The sequence below is a fragment of the Panthera pardus genome, unplaced genomic scaffold (assembly GCF_024362965.1).
Source record: "Panthera pardus isolate Hobbes unplaced genomic scaffold, ASM2436296v1 HiC_scaffold_11, whole genome shotgun sequence".
In the NCBI taxonomy this organism is placed as follows: domain Eukaryota; kingdom Metazoa; phylum Chordata; class Mammalia; order Carnivora; family Felidae; genus Panthera; species Panthera pardus.
The window spans coordinates 87,161,813-87,186,462 of NW_026526666.1; the positions used below are offsets into that span (position 1 = coordinate 87,161,813).

A 24,650-nucleotide genomic window follows, 5' to 3' on the forward strand; every position below is an offset into this window, starting at 1 on the left:
AGTGGTCGAGTGCTGACCCCAGTTGGGTGGCTTGGCTGCAGGCACTAGGCAGGACCTGCATTTATAACCCCTAATAGGTGGCCCCTGCAAAAAACCGGTGGGCTGGCTTTCTGAGTCTGAGTCTGAAGGCAACCCGCTCCTCTCTGCTGTCTTGGGCCCCTCCCTCCCCAGCCCAGTGCAGGGCACCCAACTCAAGGTTCAGACAGATTTGGGTTCAAGGCCTGGCTCTTCCACTTATCACCTGTATGACCTTAGGCAAGGTACTTAACCTTGGCGTCCTGATCTAGAAATGATCATCACACATGCTTCATAGGGCAGTGATGATTAAATCAGGTCCCCTTCTTTCTTCCCCTCCCCCACTACCACTAGGGCCCATGACCTCTAAATGCACTCCCTAAGGCCTTGACCTGGGTGTTCCAGGGGTCCTAGGCTGCTCACCTCTCACAGTGCTTCCAGAAACCCTACTCCTAAGTCCCCTCTGGCCTGTTGGCCAGGGCCCAGCTCTGACAGAGGTGACGGCCCAGCTTCCTCAGTTGCAGCTCAGATTTCCTGCTGGACCTCAGCAAGAAGCCCCAGCTCTTTGAGACTTAATCCATAGGAACGGTGACTTTTTAAAAAGTGGGATTTCTTTCCAGCCATTTTCTATGCCTGTACAACATTTCTGATTTCTACGCTTCTTTACGTAAACATAGATATAATCTTAACAGAAAAGAATCAGATTACATACAAACGACGTCTGTCTTTCTGCTTGTGGCTAACAATATATTGCCGACATCTTTTGACACTGGTATTCAATATAGAAAGCTCAAGGTCACTTTTTAAAATTAGAGAAATACTTATGTATATATGTACTTTATGCATGGGCAGTCGGAATTCTTATTGGGGTATGCTTTGTTTTATTTTTAAGTAAACTTTTCCTTGAAGTATAACATACATTCAGAAAAGTGCACAATTCACAAGGATACAGTTCAAAGCACCCTCACAAAGGGAGTGTACCTGAATAGCTCAAACTGAGATCAAGAACCAGATCATGACCAGTGCTCCAGAGTCTGGCTTGTGACCCCTTCCGGCCCCTGCACCAAGGGCAGCACTCTCTTGATTTCTAACAGCTCAGATTAGTTAGGGCTTTTTTGAACTTTATAAAGACAGAATCATGTATGTACTCTTTTGTTCAACATTCTTGGAGGTTCATCTATGCTGTTGCCCGTGGCAATATTTGTTCATTCTCACTGCTGTATAGCATTCACTGTGTGACCACACAATTTATTTGTTCGTTCCACTGATGGACATTGGAGTCGTTTCCAAAGTTTTGCCACTACAAGCAACACTGCAAAAAACATCCTTGTATTTAAATGGATCTATGGATCTGATTATCTATTTAACTGTCTCTAGTTGGCTAAATATATCTTTCTGTCATTATCTTTCTAGGATTTTGATAAGATAGATGCCTCAGAATAGAACTGCTGAGTCACATGTATAAATACTTTACAGTTTGATTTTGTAAAATCGTACCCCCGCCCCAAGGTCAAGGGTAGTGGCAGTGTCTATTGCCCTACACTTTCACCAAAGTTGTATATTATTAATTTTTAATAGTTTTGCCAGTCTGGTAGGGGGAAAATTAGATTTTATTGTGGTTTTAATGAGATTTTGAAAATTAGTGAGGAGAAGCCTCTTGCTTGTTTTTGTTTTGGGCGAGGGGGCATTGTCATTTATTCTCTTGTGCATTGCCTTTTTGTATCATTTGCTTATTTTTAAAACTTTAACGTATTATGGGTATTGACACTTGGTCTTTACGTGTGTTTCTACTGTTCCCAATGGTCACTTGTCTTTTAGCTTTGTTTATGGAGCAACTGCCAGTTTAAATATAGTTTGTTTTCCTCCTGCTTACTGTTTATGATCTGGATCGCCCTGAGGGTGTGTGTGGCAAACCCCAGGTTCAAGCTGGTGGGGGGAGAGCAGCAGGCCAGGTGGGGTGGGCAGGTGGCCCCCAAGACCGTCTCTCTGGAGTACAAGTACCTGAACATTCGGGTCAGCCCTGAGCCCCCGGGAACCTTGAGTTTGCTGCAAGCCTTCCAAATGCCATCTGGACCCCACTGTCAGGGGAGTCTCTCTGCACAGCCCAGGGCCAGTGTTAACTGGGCCATAGAGGGAGGGCAAGTTTGAGAGCAAGGGTAAGCAGCCCGCCTCTCTGAGTTCAAGTCCTGTCTTCTCCTGCTCAGGCTGCCATAACAAAATACCACAGGCTGGGTGGCTTAAACACCAGAAATTTATTTCTCACGGCTCTGGAGGCTGGGAATCCTAGACGAAGGCACAGGCAAGGTGAGCTCCATTCTGAGGCCTCTTCTCTTGGCTTGTAGATGGCTGCCATCTTGCTGTATGTTCACATGGCCTTCCCTCAGTGCATGTGTGTGAGAAGAGAGAGAGAGAGCGAGAGCAGGCTCTTTTGTGTCTCTAAGGCCACTAGTCCTTACCTCCCAAAGGCCCCATCACCAAATATGATCACACTGGTGTTTAGTACTTTGACATATGATTTTGGAGAGACACAAACAATGCCCCAAGCCATTTCCTAGAGGTGTAACCTTAGGCAAGTTACCTAATCTCTGTGGGACCCAATTTCCTTATCTATAAAATGGGGATGATAGCAGTGTCAACCTCATGAATTAATAAAGAAATTAATAGCTATAAAACACTTAGAACAGACCGTGATAGCTGTTCAAGATAGCTGTCAAAGTTTCTTGCTTCCTGGTATTCATGCCCATCTGTGGTCCCCTCCCACACTGTATCATGGTTGGTCTGTGTGACCAATAGAGTATAGTGGAAATAATATTGTGTCGTGTCTGAGGCTAGGTCATTAGAGAACCTTCGCTCTGTTGGATCACTCCATCTGGGGGAAATCAGCCACCATGCTCCGAGGATACTCAAGCAACCCTGTGGAGAGGTACACGTGCTAAGGAACTGAGGCTGCCCACCAACTTGCCGACCATGTGGGTCGGCCATCTTGGAAGTGGATCCTCCAGCTCCAGTCAAGTCTTAAGATATAAGCTGCACTGCAGCCCCAGCCAACATCTTTACTGCAACCTCCTTAGAGGCACTGAGCTGGAACCACTCTGCTTAGCTGCTCCTGAATTCCTGACCCACAGAAAACTATATGAGATAATCAATGTTTACTATTGTTTTAAGCTGCTAAGTTTTGGGAAAACCTGTTGTGTAGCCATAAAGAATACACAGACCATGGGGTTATTCATAGTAACTGTTCAGTAAATGCCAGCCGGTGTTATTCCCTTGACTGTGAAAATCTTAGCCACGGTGTTTTTCAAGCGTCTGTCACGTGCCAAGTATGTGCCATATGCTGGGCATATGGACTCCTATCTCTGTGCCATCAATTTTCAGCAAGGCCTAGAGTGCTGGGGGCAGACAGTCACCCCAAATCCTAGACTCTTGGGGTTGAAAGACCCAGAGCTATCGTTACTCAACCCAACTCTCATTTTCAATGTGAGCAAACTGAGACACAGAGGTCGTATAACCCACCGTAGGTATCGGAGCTGATATAGAAGAGCCTGAACCAGAACCCAGATCCACTGGTGCCTGGGCAGCCCCTTTGTTGTTGCTCTGCCTTCTAATAAGGGGCCATTGCATCTTACAGTTTATAAAGCCCTTTCAGTATTTTATTTTGGGATCATCAATGCAGAGCCCCCTCCAGACCCTATTGGTATCCATATCCCTAGGGCAGTCTATTTCTCTAAAGGCCACCCACTCCCCAGAGCCCTTATAGCTGCCCACAATGGCTGTCTGGACCTGGAAACAACAGGAAGAGGCCTGTGGGGCTCCCGGCCCTGAGTGGTGAGATCCTGAAAACACTCTGCTCTTCTTCCATGGCACGTGGGCTTTACCCTGGCACCTGGGTCGTTGCATCACAACCCCAGATCCCACTGATCTGCCTCTGCCAACTGTTTGGTCTTTAGCTTCTGGATAAAGGACCTATTGGTTTGATCCTGTGATTTGGGATGACTCTTTGTTGAGGATGACACTGAAGCATGTGACAGAGAGCTCAAGCTGTAAGAAAAACAGTCTTCGTCCCCCACTCCCCCCCCCCGACTTCTGAGGATGTTCAGGCACCACAGAGGCTCCAGGGGAAATCCAGAGGAAGAGGCAGGGCAGATCCACCCTCTGGGACAGTCATAGGGGCCAGGGCAAGAACAGTACATGCATGGAAGGGATCCATGGTGTACCAAGGAAACGTTTAAGCAAGCCCAAGCTATGCAGAAATGAAAGGGGAAACGGAGGATTGCTTCCTCTCCAGCATCGCCACCCCCAGGCCTGTGTCAACCAGTCACCCACCCCTGGAAGTCTTCCTCTGAGAACCAGGCCACTGAGGACATGGGGACCCTCGGGGATCATTTCTTAATGGTTGGTCCATTTGGCAAACAAGAAACTGAAGGTGGGTGTGGCTGGCTGGGCATCAATCACATTGCTGGTCTCTGGCAGTTTTCTCCTCCAACCAAGAGGTCTCAAAATCTCAGGTTTCCAGAAAGTTCCCTCTCTAGTGATAGTCAAAAACAGCACAGACTTTGGGGTTAAATCGTCCTTTCAGCTCTGCCTACACTAACTGTGGGACTTAGGGAAACTCCATAATCAATCTGTGCCTCAGTTTCCTCATCTGTAAAATGGGGATAAGTATGACCTACTCATGGTTGTTGTGAGGACTGAATGAAATAGTACCATGAAGCTTTTAGCAGATGCCCAGACTCTTGCAAGCAGTATATCAATCAAAAATAGTGTAATAATTGGGAATGCAAGCTGGTGCAGCCACTCTGGAAAACAGTATGGAGGTTCCTCAAAAAACTGAAAAGAGAACTACCCTATGACCCAGCAATTGCACTACTAGGCATTTATCCATGGGATACAGGTGCGCTGTTTTGAAGGGACACATGCACCCCCATGTTTATAGCAGCACTATCAACAATAGCCAAAGTATGGAAAGAGCCCAAATGTCCATCGATGGATGAATAGATAAAGAAGATGTGGTATATATATACAATGGGGTATTACTCGGCAATCAAAAAGAATGAAATCTTGCCATTTGCAACTACGTGGATGGAACTGGAGGGTATTATGCTAAGTGAAATTAGTCAGTTAGAGAAAGACAAAAACCATATGACTTCACTCATCTGAGGACTTTAAGAGACAAAACAGATGAACATAAGGGAAGGAAAACAAAAATAATATAAAAACAGGGAGGGGGGCCAAACAGAAGAGACTCATAAATATGGAGAACAAACTGACGGTTACTGGAGGGGTTGTGGGAGGGGGGATGGGCTAAATGGGGAAAGGGCATTAAGGAATCTGCTCCTGAGATCACTGTTGCACTGTATGCTAACTAAGTTGGATGTAAATTTAAAAAAATTAAAAATAAAATTTAAAAAATAGTGTAATAATTATTATTACTTCCCATCACCTCTTTTTATTGTCAGGTCCAGACCATTGCCCCTGCTGCTTTGCCTAACCCCCACCCAGCTGGGACCCCCTTGGGTACTAAGCTCCTCCCACTAGTAACAGACTTTGGGGGCAGTCCCAGATGAAGTCTGTCTCTTAGCTGGGTGATGTTCAGCAAGTTACTTAACTTCTCTGAACTTCAGTTTCTGATATGTCAAAATGAGGATCATAATACCCTGAATCATTCTCTGACAAATCAATGGCACAGAAGAATGGCAGAGAAGGCACTTGCTATAGATTAAAAGCCATTGATGAGATGAAAACAGTGAATTATCATGTGGAAGACCTTATTTGGATCTCATTTGTAAAACTAACTGTAAAAAGACGTTTGAGACAATCAGCATCGTCGGAAGATGGTTTGGAAACTAGATAATATTAAGAAATTCTTGTTATTTTTGTTAGATGTGATGATGGCATTGTGATTATGTACCAAGAAAATCCTTAGCGGTTAGAAATGCTTACTGAAGTACTTATGGATAAAATTGCTTGATGTCTAAGGTCTGCTTTAAAATATTTCAGACAAAAGAAGTGTGTGGGGTATTAGATGAAGTAAGATTGGGGAACTGTTGGTAACAGTTGAAACTGAGTTTGGTTGTATGAGTTCATTATACTATTCTCTCTACATCTGTGTGTTTAAAAATTTCATTAATAAACAGTAAAAATAAAAAATAAAAGCATAAACAGAGGCACCTGGGTGGCTTAGTTGGTTGGGTGTCCAACTCTTCATCGCAGCTCAGGTCTTGATCTCTGGGTTGTGAGTTCAGGCCCCATGTTGGGCTTCATGTTGGGTGTGAAAAAAACCAATCAATCAATCATCAATCAAATGTAAAAGGTAAAAATAAATAAGCAAGGAGACATGAAGGGAGGGAAGCAGGAAAATGTAGTCGTCAAAAGCTCTGGGCTCAGATGCACCACTGGTATTCTGTGTTTGTCTTTTCATCTGTCAGGCCATAGCTTTCTAGTATGTTCCAGTAACTGGTAATGGTACTGGTTTATAACTTCCTGGTTCTGATCCTGGCTCTGCCACTCACTAGCTGGGGTACTTTGCCAAGTGACTTAACCTCTCTGAGTCTCTTTGCTCAGCTGCTTTTGGGAAAATCATGATCAGTGCCTCACTGAGTTATTTTGAGGACTGAACAAGGGAGCGTGGATGGGAAGGGCTTGGCATGCCTGGCATGCAGTAAGCACTCAATAAATGCTTTGGTGTGAGGAGCACAGGTTTAGGAGTCAGGCTACCTTGGATGTGAACCCAGCTCTGCTGTGCCACTTGTGGCTGTGTGACTTTGGCCAAGCCAATTAATTCTCTGAATCTTGTTTCCTCCTGGGAGAACGAGGATCATAATACCTCCCTTGCAGATCTGTTGTGAGGATTAAATGGCAAGATGTGTTTTGATGCCCAGCATGGCCCACGTGGGAATTCCCCTTCCTCACCCCTTGACTTTCAGCAGTGCTGGCCTGGCCAAGGCCCAGGCTGGAGTCGATCCCACTGTCCGTTTGCGTGGTTTTTGCACCTGGACTGCCAACTGTGGCTGGGGAAAGTCAACAGAACCATGTGAATGGCTCCTCGCAAATAGCAGAGCCGGGTTATGAAACACCAGCGAGGCTCTTCTGCCCTTGCACAGCCCTTCTATCCCTCTCTGGGGGACTTCCTCTTGTGCTTCGCACTGGCTGGGCCACCCACTCGTGCTACCCTTCCCCCTGCTTCCCCCTCAGAAGTGGATCTCAACTCCCTCTTGACTGAGGTCATCAATATGAGCACCTTTCTCTCCACTTCCCAGTACCGGATTCTCAGTTTCATCCTCTCCTCTTTCCTATCCTCCCAACTGAAGACAAAGCGTGTACTTCTCTTCCAAGCCTGTAGCATTTGCTCAGTCACCCTCCTCCCAATCTTCCAGTACTTTCTTTCCAATGTGTCCGTCAAAAACAAACAAGAAATGCTCAAATACCTTAATCTTTCCCAAGTCTAACAGCGATCCTGTTGTTCCCTTACTTAACTCACTCATTCAGTGGGTGGCTCAGTTGGTTAAGTATCTGACTTCAGCTCAGCTCACGATCTCATGGTTGGTGAGTTTGAGCCCCGAATCCGGCTCTGGGCTGACAGCTTGGAGCCTGGAGCCTGCTTCAGACTCTGTGTCTCCCTCTCTCTCTGCCACTTCCTAACTCACACTCTGTCTCTTTCTCTCTCTCTCAAAAATAGATAAACATTAAAAAAAAATTTAACTCATTCATTCACTAGTCCACCCATTTAAGAAATATTTGTTGAGTACCTACTGTGTCACTGGGGGTACAGAATCCACAGAGACAGTCTTTATCCTCAAAGTCTTCAAGGTCCAGAGGGAGAATCATACTCACAAGCATATAATGGTAAGATAACAAGTGGGGTGCAAAGATCGACCATGCTTGATGCAGAGATTGATGAGGTGTGCAGTGGGGGGCAGGGGAGCCCAAGGACAGCTCTCAGCTTTCTGGTCTGCACAAATAGGTGAACGGTGGTGGTGTTCACAGAGACATGAGACTAGGAAAACACAAGGAGGAGCTAGGTGCTCTGCTTGGGGGTCTGATGAGTTTGAGGTGCTATTGGAACATCACAGCAGAGATCTCCAACAAATCTTCAGCTTAGGGGAGAGAGAGATCTGAACTGGAATTAGAGATCTGAGGATCATTGGCACATTGAGATGGAGTCTTGAATGTATATAGAGTGATCTCTGCTGCAAGTAACAAGAGTAATTACACGATGATGCCCTTTGTTATCTCACATCCTAAATAGTCAGGGGTGGGGGGCAGCTCCAGGGGCAGGTAAACTGGTAGCACAGTGATGTCATCAATGACCAGGGCGTTATCTATAGTACCTTTTTGCTGTTTTCAGGGAGTGGATGTCTTCCTGAGATTTGCCCACCATCTTGGTTGCAGGATAGCTGCCCTACCCTCTTACAGCCCCATTCAAGGCTAGAATGAAGCTTTCCTTTGGAATTTCACTTTTCATCTGGGGGGGGGGGAGGGGAGGATCCTTCATCTTTAGCCCACTTCCGTGAGTTCTTGGGTCTCCGAGGCCATAACTGTGTCACTTAGGCAAAGGAGAATGGGATTATGTTGACAGGTTTAAGGCTTCGTCTCCTGGGGCCTTGGAGAAGTCCACCTCCCTGGAGAACAGTGCTGATGTCTGAACAAGGCTGTGTGAGCAAGGAAGGAGAGATGGCCTCTTTTCAACCCTCCCCCTTCTTCCAACCAATAGCTGACTTGGCAGTGTTGACCTGCAGTTCAGTAGAGTCAAGCACATGTGGATTCATATCCTAGAGCCCTTTCTTCCAATCTGCGTTACTTCATGTCAATTATTTTATTGTTTGTCCTGGAGTTTCCTTATCTGCGGAATGGGAATAGAACAGTTCTTACGTTGTTGGCCGTTGGGGTGCTGAAATGAAACAACGCATGCGAAGTGCTTGACACAGTGCCTGGCACTTGGCAAGTGCTCAGCAAAAGCTAGCCGTTAATATTTTGGGGAGGGGACCACCCTCTCCTTAAAATTCTCCGGCCTCATGGGGTGCCTGGCTGGCTCAGCAGGTGGGAAGCGTGACTCTTGATCTCGGAGTTGGGAGTTTGAGCCTCACGTTGGCTGTAGAGATTACTTAAAAAAAGATTCTTAAAAAAAAAAAAAAAAGCTAGGTGCTCTGCTTGGGGGGTATAATGAGTTTGAGGTGCTTTTGGAGCATCACGGCAGAGATCTCCAACAAATCTCGTCCTCCTGTCCTCCGGGCCTCTCCTTCTTCTGTGACTGGTTACTCCTCTTCTTCTCACTCCCATTTTCTTCCCTTCCCAAAGTTGGTTGGCTCCTCTGCCCTCACCACTCACTGGGCCTTGTCTCAAGGTTCCAAGGCTCTTCTCCAGGCTGAGGTGATCCAACCTACCCTCCTACCGCCCTTTTTTCATGAGACCCTGGACACTGCTGTATGTTCTACAGCCTTTTAGGCTTATCCTGAGGCCTGCTGTCACTGCTCCCGCTTTCGTCCCGGCCCCTGACACTGGCTGGCCCCATATCCCTTTGCATGAGATCCTCCCTTAAAAATAGTCATTGGAACTGCTCTAATGACTTCCGTCTGCCACCACAGAAGATGTCCAGAAAAACATAGAGAAAAATTTAAATTTGTGCAGAGAGGAGAGGGGAGCATCTGGATAACCTCTACGTGTCCAGGTAGGGTTTTGTGGCCCCACGTGATGGCTATTTCTGCTTGTGTCCCTCCCTAGGCTGTGAGCTTCTCAGGGCAGGAAAAGCATTACTCACCCATCTGCCACCCTGGTGTCTGCTGTATAGTTGGTACTCAGAAAAATGTCTGATGAATGAAAAGGATTCGTGGCTTTGCCACTGGCTTTCGAAGTGACTTTGAATAAGGCCCTTTCTTTCCCTAGACCTCAGTGTCAAAATCTATAAAACAAGGGTTCTGCACTATGTCTCAAGGAAGCCCTTTCATCATTAAAGTGAACTTAGTGGTCAGTGGACGCAGGAGGGATGGGCTAGCTGGGGTGGGGTCTGAAGGTCTCTAGCAACATGCTGTGCTCAGGGATGGGGTCAGAGAGAGGGACTGCCCAGACTCCTCTTCTTGAGTACTTGGGAGCTAGTCAGTACTCTAGAGGAGGGGATTTAGGGCAGTGAGGGATCACCGGCTATTAACCCTGCAAATCCCAGTAGCCCACTCCTTGGGTCCCATAGCTGGCTTACCAGGCTGGTATGGGAGGAAGACTAGTTTCTGCAGGAAATTCTGGTACCCACTCCTCCCCCCACGCCTGCCCATGAACAGGCTGTTCTTGTTTACGACCCTCCTCCCAGGAGAACAGTGATTGCTCATCCCTACATGTGATTTGAGAGGGCCGGTCTTTCAGGCCTGGAGGAAACTCAAGCCCCAGCCAGCCACTTGGCATCGGAATGTTCAGCTGGTCCCCTCCTGGGGCTCATGTGACCAGGACCCAGCTATAAATATCAGAGGGGCCGCAGACCAAGACAGAATTCGGGCGCCAGGAGAAGAAGGCAAAGAGGCTCTGGCTGGGTACTTTGTGACAAAGGCAAGACCCCAGGTCTACTTAGAGTGAGGCAGGTGACGGAGGCAGCCAGGTGAACCCCCAAACCTCCTGACAATATGGATTATAAGTCAAGCCTGATCCAGGATGGGAACCCCATGGAGAACCTGGAGAAGCAGCTGATCTGTCCCATCTGCCTGGAGATGTTTACCAAGCCGGTGGTCATCTTGCCGTGTCAGCACAACCTCTGCCGGAAGTGTGCCAATGACATCTTCCAGGTCAGTGCTTGGGCACAGCCCCGTCCTGGGGCCCCAGGTGGCCGCTCAGTGTTTCTGTGGTGAAAGCCGTTCTCTCTTAGTCTAGGACTTCTAAACCAGGGCTGGTTTTCTCCCATCTAGAGCGAAGCCCCTGCAGAGGCCTCTGGGCTGGGGGTGGGGGTGGGGGGGCTCGGAGGCGGCTCTGGCTGCCCCATTCCTTCTCCATGACGCGTGTTTCCCCTCCCCACCCTGCCCGCAGCCCCCACCGCTGCCCTGAGCCCGCAGTTGACTCTCCAATCAGGAGTCAAATGCCTCAAGCGATAAGTGGGAGAGGCAGGAGAGAGAAACCAGACCCCTGAGGCTGGAGCCAGCTCCCTGGTGGCAGGGGGCCCAGAGCTTTAGGAGGAGGGTGGCCAGGAGGCACTGGGCAATAGAGGCACCTTCCCTTTCAAGTCTGTTGCCGGTAATAAGGGGCTGGAAGGGATCCATCTTCTTAACAAAGGAATGGGAGGGGCGTCCTGGCTGGGAAGCAGCCCTTTACAAAATGTTCTCTTACTCTTCTATCTTTCAAGTAGAGGCCTACATAGTTGGCTGTAGAGATAATGCCCACTGCATGAATGGGTAAACGGAGGCTTAAGAGTGAGAAGGTTGCTTGCCCAAAGTCATTCAGAGGATAGCCGTGGCTTGAACCTAGGTCTGCTGACTCCCAAACTCGCTGACTGCTATGTTCCTTCTCTAGTGTTCCCCGTGTAAGTGGGCTGGCTCTCATCTCAGGATGGGGAGCTCCAGGTCGAATGGTTTGACCAGAATGGTTGAGGGAAGCAGGAAGAAGGACGATGGGAGATTGTCCCAGGCCTCACCTCTGCCCTTGCCGCCCGCAGGCCGCAAATCCCTTCTGGACCAATCGGGTCGGGTCTGTGTCCATGTCTGGGGGCCGTTTCCGCTGCCCCTCCTGCCGCCACGAGGTGATCATGGATCGTCATGGAGTGTATGGCCTGCAGAGGAATCTGCTGGTGGAGAACATCATTGATATCTACAAGCAGGAGTGTTCCAGGTCAGTGTGCTTTGCTGCCGGGGGCCCGTCTTTCCTCCCCAGATGGCCAGTGCCCAGCTCTCCCAGGCTCCTTCCCATCGGCCCAGGATCCAGTGCCCTGGCTGGAAGAGACACACTGGTCAGTCCAGAGAGCCATGTCCGGCTTCCTCAGGCAGAACAGAGGCTCATTCCCATCTCCAACACAGGCTCTCGGTGTCACTCAGTAAATGGGAAGGGGCCCAGACACCAGGCTGCCCTCCTGGGAGAGACTGAGACAGGAACCAGGGGAAGGCCGAGTTGTGAGAGGGAGAGGAAGACCCTGGGGCCAGCTAGTGGCTGTGACAGGCAGAGAAAAGGGCCCAGAGAGAACGCGGCCAGTTTCTCCATAGTGAAGGCAACAGCTACCATCCCAGGCCCCGGGGATGCTTCCTCCGGCTGCTGCACAATAATCCCGTGGATCAGGCATGATTTTTATCATCCCCATTCCACGGATGAGGAAGCTGAGGCTCAAAGAGGCGAAGTCAATTACCTAAGCTTTCCCAGCTGGGGAGTGGAATGGGCTGGGAACGGGCCCTGCAGATCTGGCCCCAGGTCTCCCTGTTTGTAAAACAGCAGCTCTGTCTCAGGCAGAGAGAGACAGAGACAGGGAGACAGAGACAGAGAGACAGAGAGAGACGGCCACCAGGGAGATCTTTACAAATCCAGACACCTGACAAGACTCCCAGGCTGCTGCCCTCGCATCCTTTGGTCCTAAACCGTCACCAGGTGCCTGCCTGCTGGCAGTGTCCTGCCTAAGGAGAGGTGACAGACCAATGTCAGTGAGAAAAAGCCCTGCCCAGGGGAACTGTCTGCTAGTCTGACTCTGTCGCTAATCTACTGTGGGAATCTCCGGTGAGTCTTTGAGCCTTCATTTCCCCTGTCTGCAGAAGGGGACAGTGAGGTTTGTTACTGTGGCTGTCAAATAGGGCTTTGATGGGAAATGTTAAAAATATCAAATATTTATTGAGCACCTCCCATGTCCAGGCACGGTACTAAGCATCTTCCATGCACGATCCCTATTTAATTCTCACAGTAATCCATACGGCATTCTTAGCCGCATTTTCCAATGAGGAAATGGAAGCTCAGAGAGGGTCAGAGGTTTGTCTAAGGCTCCTCAGCAAGTGTGAAGCGGAGAGAGAGCCTGTCTGACTCCATGGTGAACACTCCTGACTGCTGTTGCCTCTCGTGTTGCTGGAGTTCAGCACTGCAAAAGTGCATATACATTACTGATCATTATCATGATAACGAAATCAATATTGCATCTAAACAGTAGCCTCCCCGCCCCCCAGTGTCGACCTATGAAGAGCATGTTATGTTTGAAACCTTCAAGGCCTTTCCACATCGTTGAATGGCAATGATAGCCGCCCTTTTTGGGGGGGTCTGCTCTGTGCCAGGCTCTACACGCTCATTGCAGACAACTGCCATGATCCCAGTGGCTCTGGGAGAAGACCAAGCCTCAGAGAGGTGAAATCACTTGCCCAAGGTCACAAAATGAGTGAATGGAGGAACAGTCTGGATTTGAACCCAGATGCTGATGCCTGGGGTTGGAAGAATGGGCATCTGGGATGGCAGTGGGCACAGGCACCAGACCCTCAGGGTCTTCCCTCACCTCTGCCGCTACAGCCATTCCAGAGCTCGATTCCCTGGGTGGGTGGGTAGAGAGTGACCCCTGCCGGCGTTGGGTGGGGAGGGCGCTGGGTTAAAAGACGGAAAAAGACAAGTCTGGAGAGGGGTTGATTTAAGAACCAGCGGAGACAATAATGTCTGGGGGTGTGATCAGTTGTCCAAAGCTGTTCAGGGGTGAGGCACTGGCAGGGACGGGGACAGTTGCCATTTGACATTTATGAGATGCTTGCTGTGGTAGGGGCTGGGAAAGCAGAGGTGGTGTAGACACGGTGTTGGCTCTAAATGAGTGTAGTCTAGCTGGGGAAATAGGAGCTGGACCCCAAAAAAACTGAACCTCAGGTAGGAAGTAACCGATACCCCAAGAGAAGCACAAATAAGATGCCAGAGTCCCTAAGTAAAGAAAACGACCAGGGGAGAAAGAATGTGTGTTTGGGAAGGAGAAAACTGGACGCTGGAGAGACTTTCTGGATCGTAAGCCAAGGCTCAGGCTGGGCTGTTGGTCATCCCTGGGCTGCCCTTTTTCTGATTGGGTGACTTGGGGCGTGCACATTTCTTCCTCCTCTGAGCCTGATGACACCCTCACGGCATACTTACTGATAGATTCTCTCCACCTGTTGAATTACCACCTCCTCCAAGACACGTACCGTACCCTGCAAATTCCAGGGTGAAGAGAATAGACGGGTTTCCCTGCTGTGGTGGAGGTTACAGTCTGGTGGATTAAATATAGAATTCAGTGAGGCCGTGAGTATAAATTGCTTTGTTCAGGTCAGGCCTGTAGTAACCAAGAGCTACGGGGACTATAAGTAGATTAATGCACTCTTGCCTCCCCTGCCCTGACTTGATGGGTGACCTTGGGCAAGTCAATGCACCTTTCTGGGGTTCAGTTTCCTCTTCTCAAAAATGTCCCCGGTTCTGACTCTGGGATTCTACAACGTTTCCCATGTCCTGCACTGGCAGGGTCCTATGGCAATTCCATCACCCAGAGTTTGGGGCCAAGGATCTGAGGACAGACTTGGTGTCCCCGGCTTTCCTGGTTCTGGGTCCCCAGAAAATGAAAAGGGTTGGGAACAGCCAATGAGTGAGAGCTCAGGCCATAGATCTCGGGGTGGCCCCCTGGAGCTGGGGAGGAGGCAGGGACTCGGAACGCTCACCTTGTGACTTGCGACTCTTCTCCGCTGCAGTCGGCCCCTACAGAAGGGCAACCACCCCATGTGCAAGGAGCACGAAGATGAGAAAATCAACATCTACTGTCTCACGTGCGAGATGCCCACGTGCTCCATGTGCAAGGTGTTTGGGGCTCACAAGGCCTGTGAGGTGGCCCCGCTGCAGAGCGTCTTCCAGGGACAAAAGGTACTGGCTGGTGCCACTTCTACCCCCAGCCTGGGTCTGCCAGGCATGGCCAGATGATTCAGGATGTGGATGTGATCCCCGTAGATCTGCTGAGCCGGCCTTTCAGGAATAGTCCCTCTGGAGGGACTTCCCAGGCCACAGGGACAGCAGCTCCTGCCTTCCTGGGAGAGGTGGCTGAGCTCATGGGTTATACTTAGAGCCACTTGAGAGCATCTGGGTGTGGCCACAGGGGAGAGACCGGACCCCTGGGCCAGGCCACCAGGGTCCTCTCAGGCCACGACCTTTACATCCCGGTGTGCTTTGGGCCCAGATACCTCTTCCTGTGCTGGTGACCTCTCCTAAGCAGGGGGTGGCTGGGAGCCCTCTCCCTTGGCCTCCAGGCCCGTGGGAGCCCTATCATCCTGTCCATGCAGTAAGCTGTGGCCCCTCTTTCCGGACACTTCTTCCCTGCCTCCCACCCTTCTCTTGATCTCTCCCTTCTAGAACTCTCCAACTCCGTTTCTTTCCTGCATCCCTTCTTTCCTAGAAACAAGCCCTTCCTCTGCCAGAATGTTGCTGTGCTTTTTCCTCATTTCCCCTTTCTGGGCCTCATCTGCAAAATAAGGGATGCGGTGTTTCTCCGATGCTCTCTGCTCTGGCCCTGAGCTGCACCTCAGCAAGAGGCTCTTTCTAGCAGAGAGGGGAGTGAGGGTGCCACCCCCAAGAAGACAGGCCCTGAGACTATTTTTGTCTCTCCTCCCCTGATCCCCCATCCCCTCCCCCCATCTAGACGGAGCTGAGTAACTGTATCTCCATGCTGGTGGCGGGGAACGACCGAGTACAGACCATCATCACTCAGCTGGAGGACTCCTGCCGAGTAACCAAGGTGAGGGGAAGAAGAACTTCAGACTCTGGGGGTCCGAAGCCTCCTGGTGCAGCCTGGTCTCTGGGGTGAAGGCTCCCCTGTGGGTTGTGGCTAATGGTTGGGGCCTGGAGGCAGGGATGGTGGAGGAGGGACCGACTAATCCATTCATCCACTCATTTACCAAATGCTTCTGGAACATTGTGTCAGGCCCTGCCAAAGGCACTGGGGACGGGGTGGTGAACAAGACAGACCTGGTTCCTGACTTCAGGAGCATCCCAACAATACTTCTCAGTATTTATTCAGCACTTGTAGGTTTCAGAGCCTTGTCTTTGATATGCTGTAGACTAAAGCTTCTCAGACTTGAAAGTGCATTCAAATCCACCCTGGAATCCTATTAAAGTTCAAGTTCTGATTCAGTAGGTCTGGAAGGAGGCACGAGATTCTGCATTTCTTTGTGCCCCAGTTGCTGGTCCATGGACCACAACACAGTGAGTAGCGACACTGTAGAGGCAGAAGGACACTTTTCTATCCCTGTAAAAGCATCCGTGACTTTCCACTCCACTTGACGTGGGGCCTGGGGATGAGAAGCGGGGGGGATGGATCATCATACTCCTAGGGGAGGAAGAGCTGTGTGAAGGATGGCCTCAAAGGAAGGAGGGAGACATCGTTGCTACTCACGAGGTGCTCCCAGTCTGATAGAGGATGCTAGAGCCCCCATTCTTATGAGATACTATGATTATACCCATTTTACAGGTAAGGAAACTAAGATGTAATAACATCTATGTCGGAGAGCAGGGAGCCTCAATGAGGAGGCCACTAGAGGAAGAACTGTTTGCCCCTGCAGATGTAGAGCTTCCCAAATCCAGTCTTGGTTGTAAAATGGGGGGAGGGGGGGTGGGAGGAGAGTGGCTTGGGAGCACACAGGAAGCCCAGAATCCATCATCCCACTTGACCCTGGAGTCTATTTTTGAGGAAGGGGCTAGCTTTCTCCGTGACACCAGCCTCCAAACGTCACTGGTGCGCTAAGTAGCTATGACGCCTCGGCTAGGCCTTCGGCTTGTCTTCTGTCTTCCAGCCACGGACCTGTTATTCCTAGCGCACCCGTCCCAGGAGGGAAGTGCTGGGGATAGAGAGGAGGACCCCACAGGATGTGACTCTGAGGTTTCTGTCCCCAGGACAACAGTCACCAGGTGAAGGAAGAGCTGAGCCAGAAGTTTGACGTACTGTACGCCATCTTGGACGAGAAGAAGAGCGAGTTACTACAGCGGATCACGCGGGAGCAGGAGGAGAAGCTCAGCTTCATCGAGGCCCTCATCCAGCAGTACCGGGAGCAACTGGACAAATCCACTAAGCTGGTGGAGACAGCCATCCAGTCCCTGGACGAGCCTGGTGGGGCCATCTTTCTCTTGGTGAGCAGGACTAGGAGGGTGTGGGCAAGTCGCTTCAACCCACCAGTTCTGTCTAAGGTGTGAGCCACGCTCCATCACTGGTCACCCACGTGCCCCGGGGCAAACCACTTAAAGCTCTAAGCCTCAGTGTCCTCGTCTGTAAAACGGGCCTGCCACAATTCCTACCTTCCTTCCTCTTAGCTGATTTTTATAAGGATCAAATAGGAGGGTATTTGTGAAATGGTTTTGTAAGCTACAAAATGTGGTATTCATGTGGAGGCCATTTGTTGAGCACCAACTGTAGGCCAGCCGCAGAGAGGACTGAGACACAGCCCTGCCCTAAGAACAGCTTGTTGGGGGAGACAGAAAAGGATCAGCTTATAAGGCACAAAGCCCGGTCCACAGTACGTGCTTAGGAAATACAGGAAATTTTTCTGTAGAAAACAAGACATTGGGTATAAAAAGGTGACTAGGGTATGATTCTCATCTTGGAGGTTTGGGGGTTTAAGAGTGTTTCGAATGATACCCTTAAAATCCAAGCTTCCTGCCACGACAGTGGATGGGTCCTAGGGTGATGACCAACACCTGTGCGGACCATGAACCGAGGGAAAAGGTACAAGCTCCGTTCAACTCGGGGCAGGGAGCAGGTCACAAGGGGGCTAGGGACTGGCACCAAGTGCCCATCTGTGGCACCGTGACTGGTTTTGCTGACTTCTTGGGGCTAATTCTTCTGCAATCCTAACCTTTGCTCTCTCTCTTTCCTCCCACAGAGTGCTAAGCAACTCATCAAAAGGTCAGTGTCTCTCTAGAGCTCTGATCCTAACTCCCGCCCAGCTCCTAGCTCCCACCAGGGCCTCTCACTTCCGTCCAGTGGGTCTCCCCCTTTGCATTAGGTCTACTGGGAGGGTCTACCTTGGGCTAGCTTTCCTGGTCTTTGCATCCCCTGTCTTCTCGGACCACCCATTCTGCTTGTGACTGGAGAGGAAACACTCCACCCTCCAGGGGGAGCCTTTAGGTGCAAGGCCTGGGTGTGGGCACAAGTATGTGCACAGGTGCGGGTTGGAGCTGAGACACCCTCTTCTTTCACTGAGGCCCAGAAATCTTACCCTGTGCCCCCGCCCCGTTTCTCTCTTCCTCCCTCACAGCATTGTGGAAGCTTCCAAGGGTTGCCAGCTGGGGAAGACAGAACAGGGCTTTGAAAACATGGACTACTTTACCTTGGACTTAGAGCACATAGCAGACACCCTGAGGGCCATCGACTTTGGGACAGGTAAAGGAGGTGGCTGTGCCATGCACGTACTTTCCCGCTGGACCCCTGGAAACTTGCTTCCCTTCTACTGAGCCCCGTGTGCAGGAAGATACACGAGCAAACTCTCAAACTCATATAGCTAACTTCTGGATGAGCCCAGAGCCTAGCACAGTGCCTGGTACATAATTGGTGCTCGATAAATTATGTCTGGATCCACTGCACGGAGGCATGGGGCAGTAGAAAGAGCATGGCAACTGCAGTCTGGCAGATTAAGTTCAAATCCTGGTTCTTTTTTTTTTTTTTAATTTTTTTTTTAATGTTTATTTATTTTTGAGACAGAGAGAGACAGAGCATGAACGGGGGAGGGGCAGAGAGGGAGGGAGACACAGAATCGGAAGCAGGCTCCAGGCTCTGAGCTGCCAGCACAGAGCCAGACGCGGGGGTCGAACTCACGGACCGTGAGATCATGACCTGAGCCGAAGTCGGATGCTTAACCGACTGAGCCACCCAGGTGCCCCTCAAATCCTGGTTCTACCACTTGTTATCTGTGTGACCTTTGGTGAGCCCCCCCACCTCTCTGAGCTGCATTTTCTTTCTTAGTTTCTTTTTTCTTTTCTTAGTTTTTCTTTCTTTCTTTCTTTCTTTCTTTTCTTTCTTTCTTTCTTTCTTTCTTTCTTTCTTTCTTTCTTTCTTTCTTTCTTTCTTTCTTTTTAAATTTTTATTATTTTAAGTAATCTCTACACCTAACGTGGGGCTCAAACTCATGACCCCGACATCAAGAGTTGCATGCGCCTCTCATTGAGTCAGCCAGGTGCCCCTGAGCTGCATTTTCTAACTTCAAAATGAGGTTGAACATGGGCCTATGAGGGGCACCTGGGTGGTTCAATTGGAGGAGCATGGGACTCTTGATCTCAAGGTTGTGACTTTAAGCCCCATGTTGGGCATGGAGCCTACTTAAAAAAAAAAAAAAAAAAGCCACGGACCTACTAATAATGACCACATCATGGTGCTGTTGCAACAAATAAGATATTAACACAGAGCAGCTTGTCAGATACTAGACATGTCCTAGTGATTGCCTAAAGCTGGTCTTCGCTTCAGCTTCTTAATGCTACATCTCTGATACTCACACACCTTAATTTACCTGTATTATATCCTCATTTCTGTTTGTAATTACTCTGTCATAGAGTATCTATAATAATTGTAGCAGCGTCATCGTAACAATAATAAGGGAGAAATAATAAGGGAAAATGAGGAAACCGGATAAAGAGCAAAGATTTAATAATTTGCTCAAGGTCACACAGCTGCAAGGTAGCTATTTAGCAACAGAGAAAGAGAGTGGATCCAATTTTGCTGAATGTCGTACTGATTTGAGAGGTGATGCTCCGCTGACCAACTGAGAAAGACAGAGCTGGCACCTCTCCCACAAGCTTGTAGAATCTGGTGTTGAATCTGTGCTCAGAACCCCAAAATACCACATTCACGGGTAAGGACTAAGTGCGTCCCGAAGCTGAGATGCCAAAGGACTTGGGCATGTCCATGACTGTGGATCATCTGCTCCACTCTTACCCTCCTTAAGCTAAGACAGTCACGAGTGGATCGCACTGTGTGAACAGCACGACACTGTGGGACCCACGCTGCCTTCCACGATCGCCCCGAGGCTCAGGTCTTTCATACTGAGGGTATATAAATGGGGGAGTGCATTTATCGAGCACTTTCTATGTCCCAGGCACTAAGCCTGTGACCTAAATTCTGTCATTGAACTTCATGAGGTAGTTTCTGTTGTCATCTCCATTTGTGGTTAAGGAAATAAAGCCAAGGGAGGGTCGGTAATTTGCTGGAGTCCACAAGGCTAGTAAGTAGCCCTGTGGACTCCATCAAGGGCCATCTGGCTCCCAAGACCCTGGTGAGGATTCTCTGAGACAATGCATCTAGGCTTGACATGGCACTTGGCACGTAATATGCGCCCAGCACAGGCTGCTAAGAGTAGTTACATTGTGATAATTAAACAGCAAAACCAACAGAAACCCCTGGGTTATGCACAGACCCCCAGCTACGCAGCTGGAAATTGGGCTGACCTGTTGGAGGCATGAACTCTTTCAAACCTCTCCCTACACACTCTGGACAAGTGCTCTGGCTCTGCGGGTGATCCCCTCAGGGCCCCAAAGCATCGAGGAAGTGGCTCGGGCGAGGGGGGTAGAGAACAGAAACGTCCCCTATTAGTGGAGCTTGGAGGCAATGTCCTGCAATGGGAAGGTGAGGACACAGGTTTTGCGGCTCAGTCACCGCCTGTCTGGGGCTCGCTCCAGAGAGCTTTGGAGCGGATGGCCCCAGGAGTGTCCCCCACCAACACAGCCACCCCTCTGTAGGCTGTGGAATGAGGAAACCTGGACAGACAAGGACTCTGATCCCTGAGAATTCGAGTTTTTTGTCCATTCTCTCCAGGTGATACGTACCTGTCTAACTGAGAGATGTGCCCAAGCACAAGGTGTGCTTTCCCAAAGTCCCCTCTGGTCACTGGTAGGTCAAGTGATAGGAGCCGCTGTTGCTACCGGAGCAAAGGAGCGTCTTGAACCCTCCCCTTGGAGGGCTGTGGGAAGCGAGGAGGAGGAGGCCGGGGAAAGGAGGAAGGAAGCAGGGCTTTCTGCAGCTTAGGCTTGACGGGCTCCTCACCTCAGGGGCCACTGATGTCGCTGCATGGCCACGTGGCCCTAATGGGGGAGGGGGGGCATGGGGAGGGGTTTGGAGAAGTGCGGTCTCCTGCCTGGTGCCCCTTCGAGCGGCTTCTCTGAGGAACCGGCCTCATCCTAATACGATTGTTCTTTGTCACGTACAGATGAGGAAGAGGAAGAGTTCATTGACGAAGAAGATCAGGAAGAGGAAGAGTCCACAGAGGGAAAGGAAGAAGGTAAGACATCCATCTGCCTTCATTCATTCGTTCATTCATTCATTCATTCAACAACATGAAGTCCTGATGGTGTGTAAAACGCCACGCAGGACCCTGGGAATGATGCCAATATAGGGCGATGATGCCAATACGTGTTTGACGCCTTTGTGAAGGCAAAGTCCTGTTCCCTTTAACCTTAGAGAGAGGAAAGAAAAAAACCTAATCATAATAAAAAGCTCCCATTTTATATCTAAATGACCTTCCTGAGTGGAGAGCAATACAGTGTAACAGACACCAGGCTTGGCACTGAGGTGTTTTGTTTGACCAGCAGAATGCTGAAATTTTAAAAAATTTTTTAAAATATTTCTTTCTGAGAGAGAGAGAGAGAGAGAGAGAGAGAGCGAGCGAGACTGAGCGTGAGCAGGGGAGGGGCAGAGAGAGGGGAAGACACAGAATCCGAGGTGTCAGCACAAAGCATGACACGGGGCTTGAGCTTGGGAACTGCGAGATCATGACCTGAGCCCAAGTCAGCCGCTCAACCGACTGAGCCACCCGGGCGCCCCATACTGGCAGTATAATCCTGACCTGTTCCCAACGTTCTGAGTCTTGGGCTACTCATCTGTACATGGGGACAAAATACTACTGACCTCAAAAGGTTATGGTGGAGAGTAAATTAGATGATCATCTAACACAATGTCTGGCACCTAGAAGGGGACATGTTTGCTAATTAGCACATGTGTGCTAAAATTATTTTTCAAGCCAATTTACTATTGGAACTAAATTCCAATCCAGTTGAACAATATGGGATACTCTTCTGGAGTTTTGCATTGGATGGACTATCCACGGTGTTTTGACAACTAAATTCTGTTTGGGTTTAAAAAGAAGAGGCCAGGCTGGAACTGGAGTCTGATCGTTTTGTCACCGCGGCTTGGGAAGCCCGGGATCCCCCTGTGCCCTGTCTCACCTTGTGTTTCCCGGTCTTTTTCTTTCAGGACACCAGTAAGGAGCTGGATGAGGGAGAGACCTTCTAGATGCAGAGAGACTGGGGAGGGTGGGGATGGGCCCAGCTGCCTTGGTGACAGGCCCAGGGTGGGAGGGGTCGGGGCCCCTGGAGGGGCAATGGGAAGGTGTATCTTCTCTCTGCTCAGAGAGCAGGGACTGGCAGTAGGACCCCCACCACGGTGTCCAGCAGCCACTGAACCAGAATTGGAAACGTGCTTGAAACAACCACACGGGACACTTTTCCACGTTGGTGCAAAATGGAGTATTTTGTACATTTTTTAAATGTGATTTTTGTATATACTTGTATATGTATGCCAATTGGTGCTTTTTGTAAAGGAACTTTTGTATGATAATGCCGGGTCATCGCGGGCCTGGCTGTTGTTAGGAAGAGGGGAGGGGAGCTGGACTGACACAGCTGCCCTCTTCCTTTCCTCCGAGGGAGGGCTGGGTGGCACTCGCAGGCCTAGAAAGGGATACTGTACTGTACAGGTGTCGATGCCTGTCCCTGACACAGGGGACGGCAACTGAGTTTGTGTTATATGTCGTTTCAATAAACGCACAGCACTCTCTTTCTGTTATTACCGTAAGAGCTGGGGTTTCATTCGCCTCGTTGTTCCCGAGAGGGGAGCGCGGAGAGGCTGGACAAACGAACGGATGGAAAATGTGCAGCAGGAGGCAGACAGTAAGGGCCACACTAGATGTCCAACGCGACAAAGAAGGAATTCTCTAAATTAGCATTTCCCAACGGGAGCTTCGTGGAAAATCCGCTCCGAGAAACAGGTTCAATGCTTTGTCCTCTGGTTCTTCAGAGACTGAAGCAAAGAAAGCTTCGATGCTTTAGGGGCGCCTGGGTGGCTCATTCGGTTAAGCGTCTGACTCTTGATTTCGGCTCAGGTCATGATCTCACGGTTTGCGAGTTCGAGGCCCGCGTCAGTCTCTGTGCTGATGGCGCGGAGCCTGCTTAGGGTTCTCTCCCTCTCCCTCTCTGCCCCTCTCCCGCTTGCTCTCTCTCTCTCAAAAATAAATAAACAAACATTAGAAAAAAATGCTTTAGTCTAGGAGCGATCCCAGGGCAGCCAGAATGAGAACCAGTAGAAATGAGGCAGGAAAGGAGGGAAGCAAATACAGAGTGTCACATAGCTGAGCTGGCCACAGCTCCACCAAGAGGACCCCCCACCCACCCCCGCCCCTTGCTCAGTCACGTGAGATGTTTCTAGCAGGTCATAACACAATACAGCTCAAAGCAGTTCATCAGAGGGAAGAACGAGGGAATTTTGTCTCTTGTCTCAGAATCGAAGTGGCCTGCCAGAGGGTTAATTCCCTTGAACTTCCAGGTTTCACCACTTGACCCCTTGGGGCAGCTTCGGGGGAGGCCGGGTACCCCTGGGCCTACAGGTGGTGGAGTAAGCAGAGCCCCAGCGGTCCAGTCGGGTTGGACACGGGTGCTGGTCCCACCGCAGTGGGCACAACAGTGGCTCTGCTGAAGCCCACCAGACTTCATCCGGGGAAGGCCAAGGCAGCCAGCCACCAGTGCTAGGGGATGAGGTAATGACCAAGGCCAGAGTAGCCACCCCCATCCCTGCCGCCGGAGGGGCCCAAGGGCTAGGAGAGAGGTGAAGCTGAGCGGATCTGAGGAGACACATTAATTGGGTCTGAAGCCCTGCAAACTTATAAATCTGAGGAACGCTGTCGAGGATGTCCCATTTTTACGACATTCAGAACACAGCAGCAAAGTAAAGGCTCTGAGCAGTCCTGCCATAAAGGAAACTATAACTCTAGATGATGATTGGTCCATCTGATTCATGGTGTTTGAAATACTGCCTCTTCATTTTTTCTTTCATTTTTTTTTTTTTTTTTTTTTTTTTTTTTGCAAATTAAATATCTAACACAGTATTTTCCAACTTATCCATTCATGTGACATCCTCCAGAACTAGTGTCCTGGGGAGCTCACTTTACAGAAAGTATTTTATTTTTATTTTTATTATTATTACTTAAAATATTTTATCTGAGAGCGAACGAGTGCATGAGTGGGCAGGAGAGGGGCAGAGAAAAGAGAGAGAATCCCAAGCAGACCCCACAGTCAGCACGGAGCTCTATCCCACAACCCTAGTATCATGACCTGAGCTAAAATCGAGAGTGGACGCTCAACCGACTAAGCCACCCAGGTGCTCCGAGGCATTATTTGTATATGGAATTGTTGGATTCTAGAAGAGACAAATTTAATAAAGAGATTAAAGAGAGGGGGACCAGTAATTGGAGTAGGAATATTGAGGCCAGGGGCCCTAAGAAGGGAAGGAGTTAGGATAGCCATGAACAGATTTCTTTCCAGGAAAACCATCCTTAGGATGCATGGCCCCGAAGGTGGAAACCAAAAGGTTATGATAAGAAAGACAAAAATTAGCCCCCAAAGGGGATGAGGATTGTATTGTGAGAGCAGGACATCAAGGCTGGTGGGAAACTCCAGGTAAGTTATGATTT

General features: G+C 49.6%; 1 protein-coding gene across 1 annotated transcript; it reads left to right on the forward strand.

Annotated features, from left to right (window-relative positions):
• Positions 1 to 10,457: 10,457 nt before the first annotated feature.
• Positions 10,458 to 22,759, forward strand: TRIM63 (tripartite motif containing 63). The gene is made up of 9 exons (XM_019432435.2): positions 10,458 to 10,778; positions 11,639 to 11,811; positions 14,637 to 14,805; positions 15,575 to 15,670; positions 16,825 to 17,058; positions 17,808 to 17,830; positions 18,183 to 18,307; positions 21,120 to 21,191; positions 22,163 to 22,759. Exons 1-9 carry the CDS (start codon positions 10,620 to 10,622, stop codon positions 22,171 to 22,173), a joined length of 1,062 nt encoding a protein of 353 aa, XP_019287980.1. The 5' UTR covers positions 10,458 to 10,619; the 3' UTR covers positions 22,174 to 22,759.
• Positions 22,760 to 24,650: the final 1,891 nt, after the last annotated feature.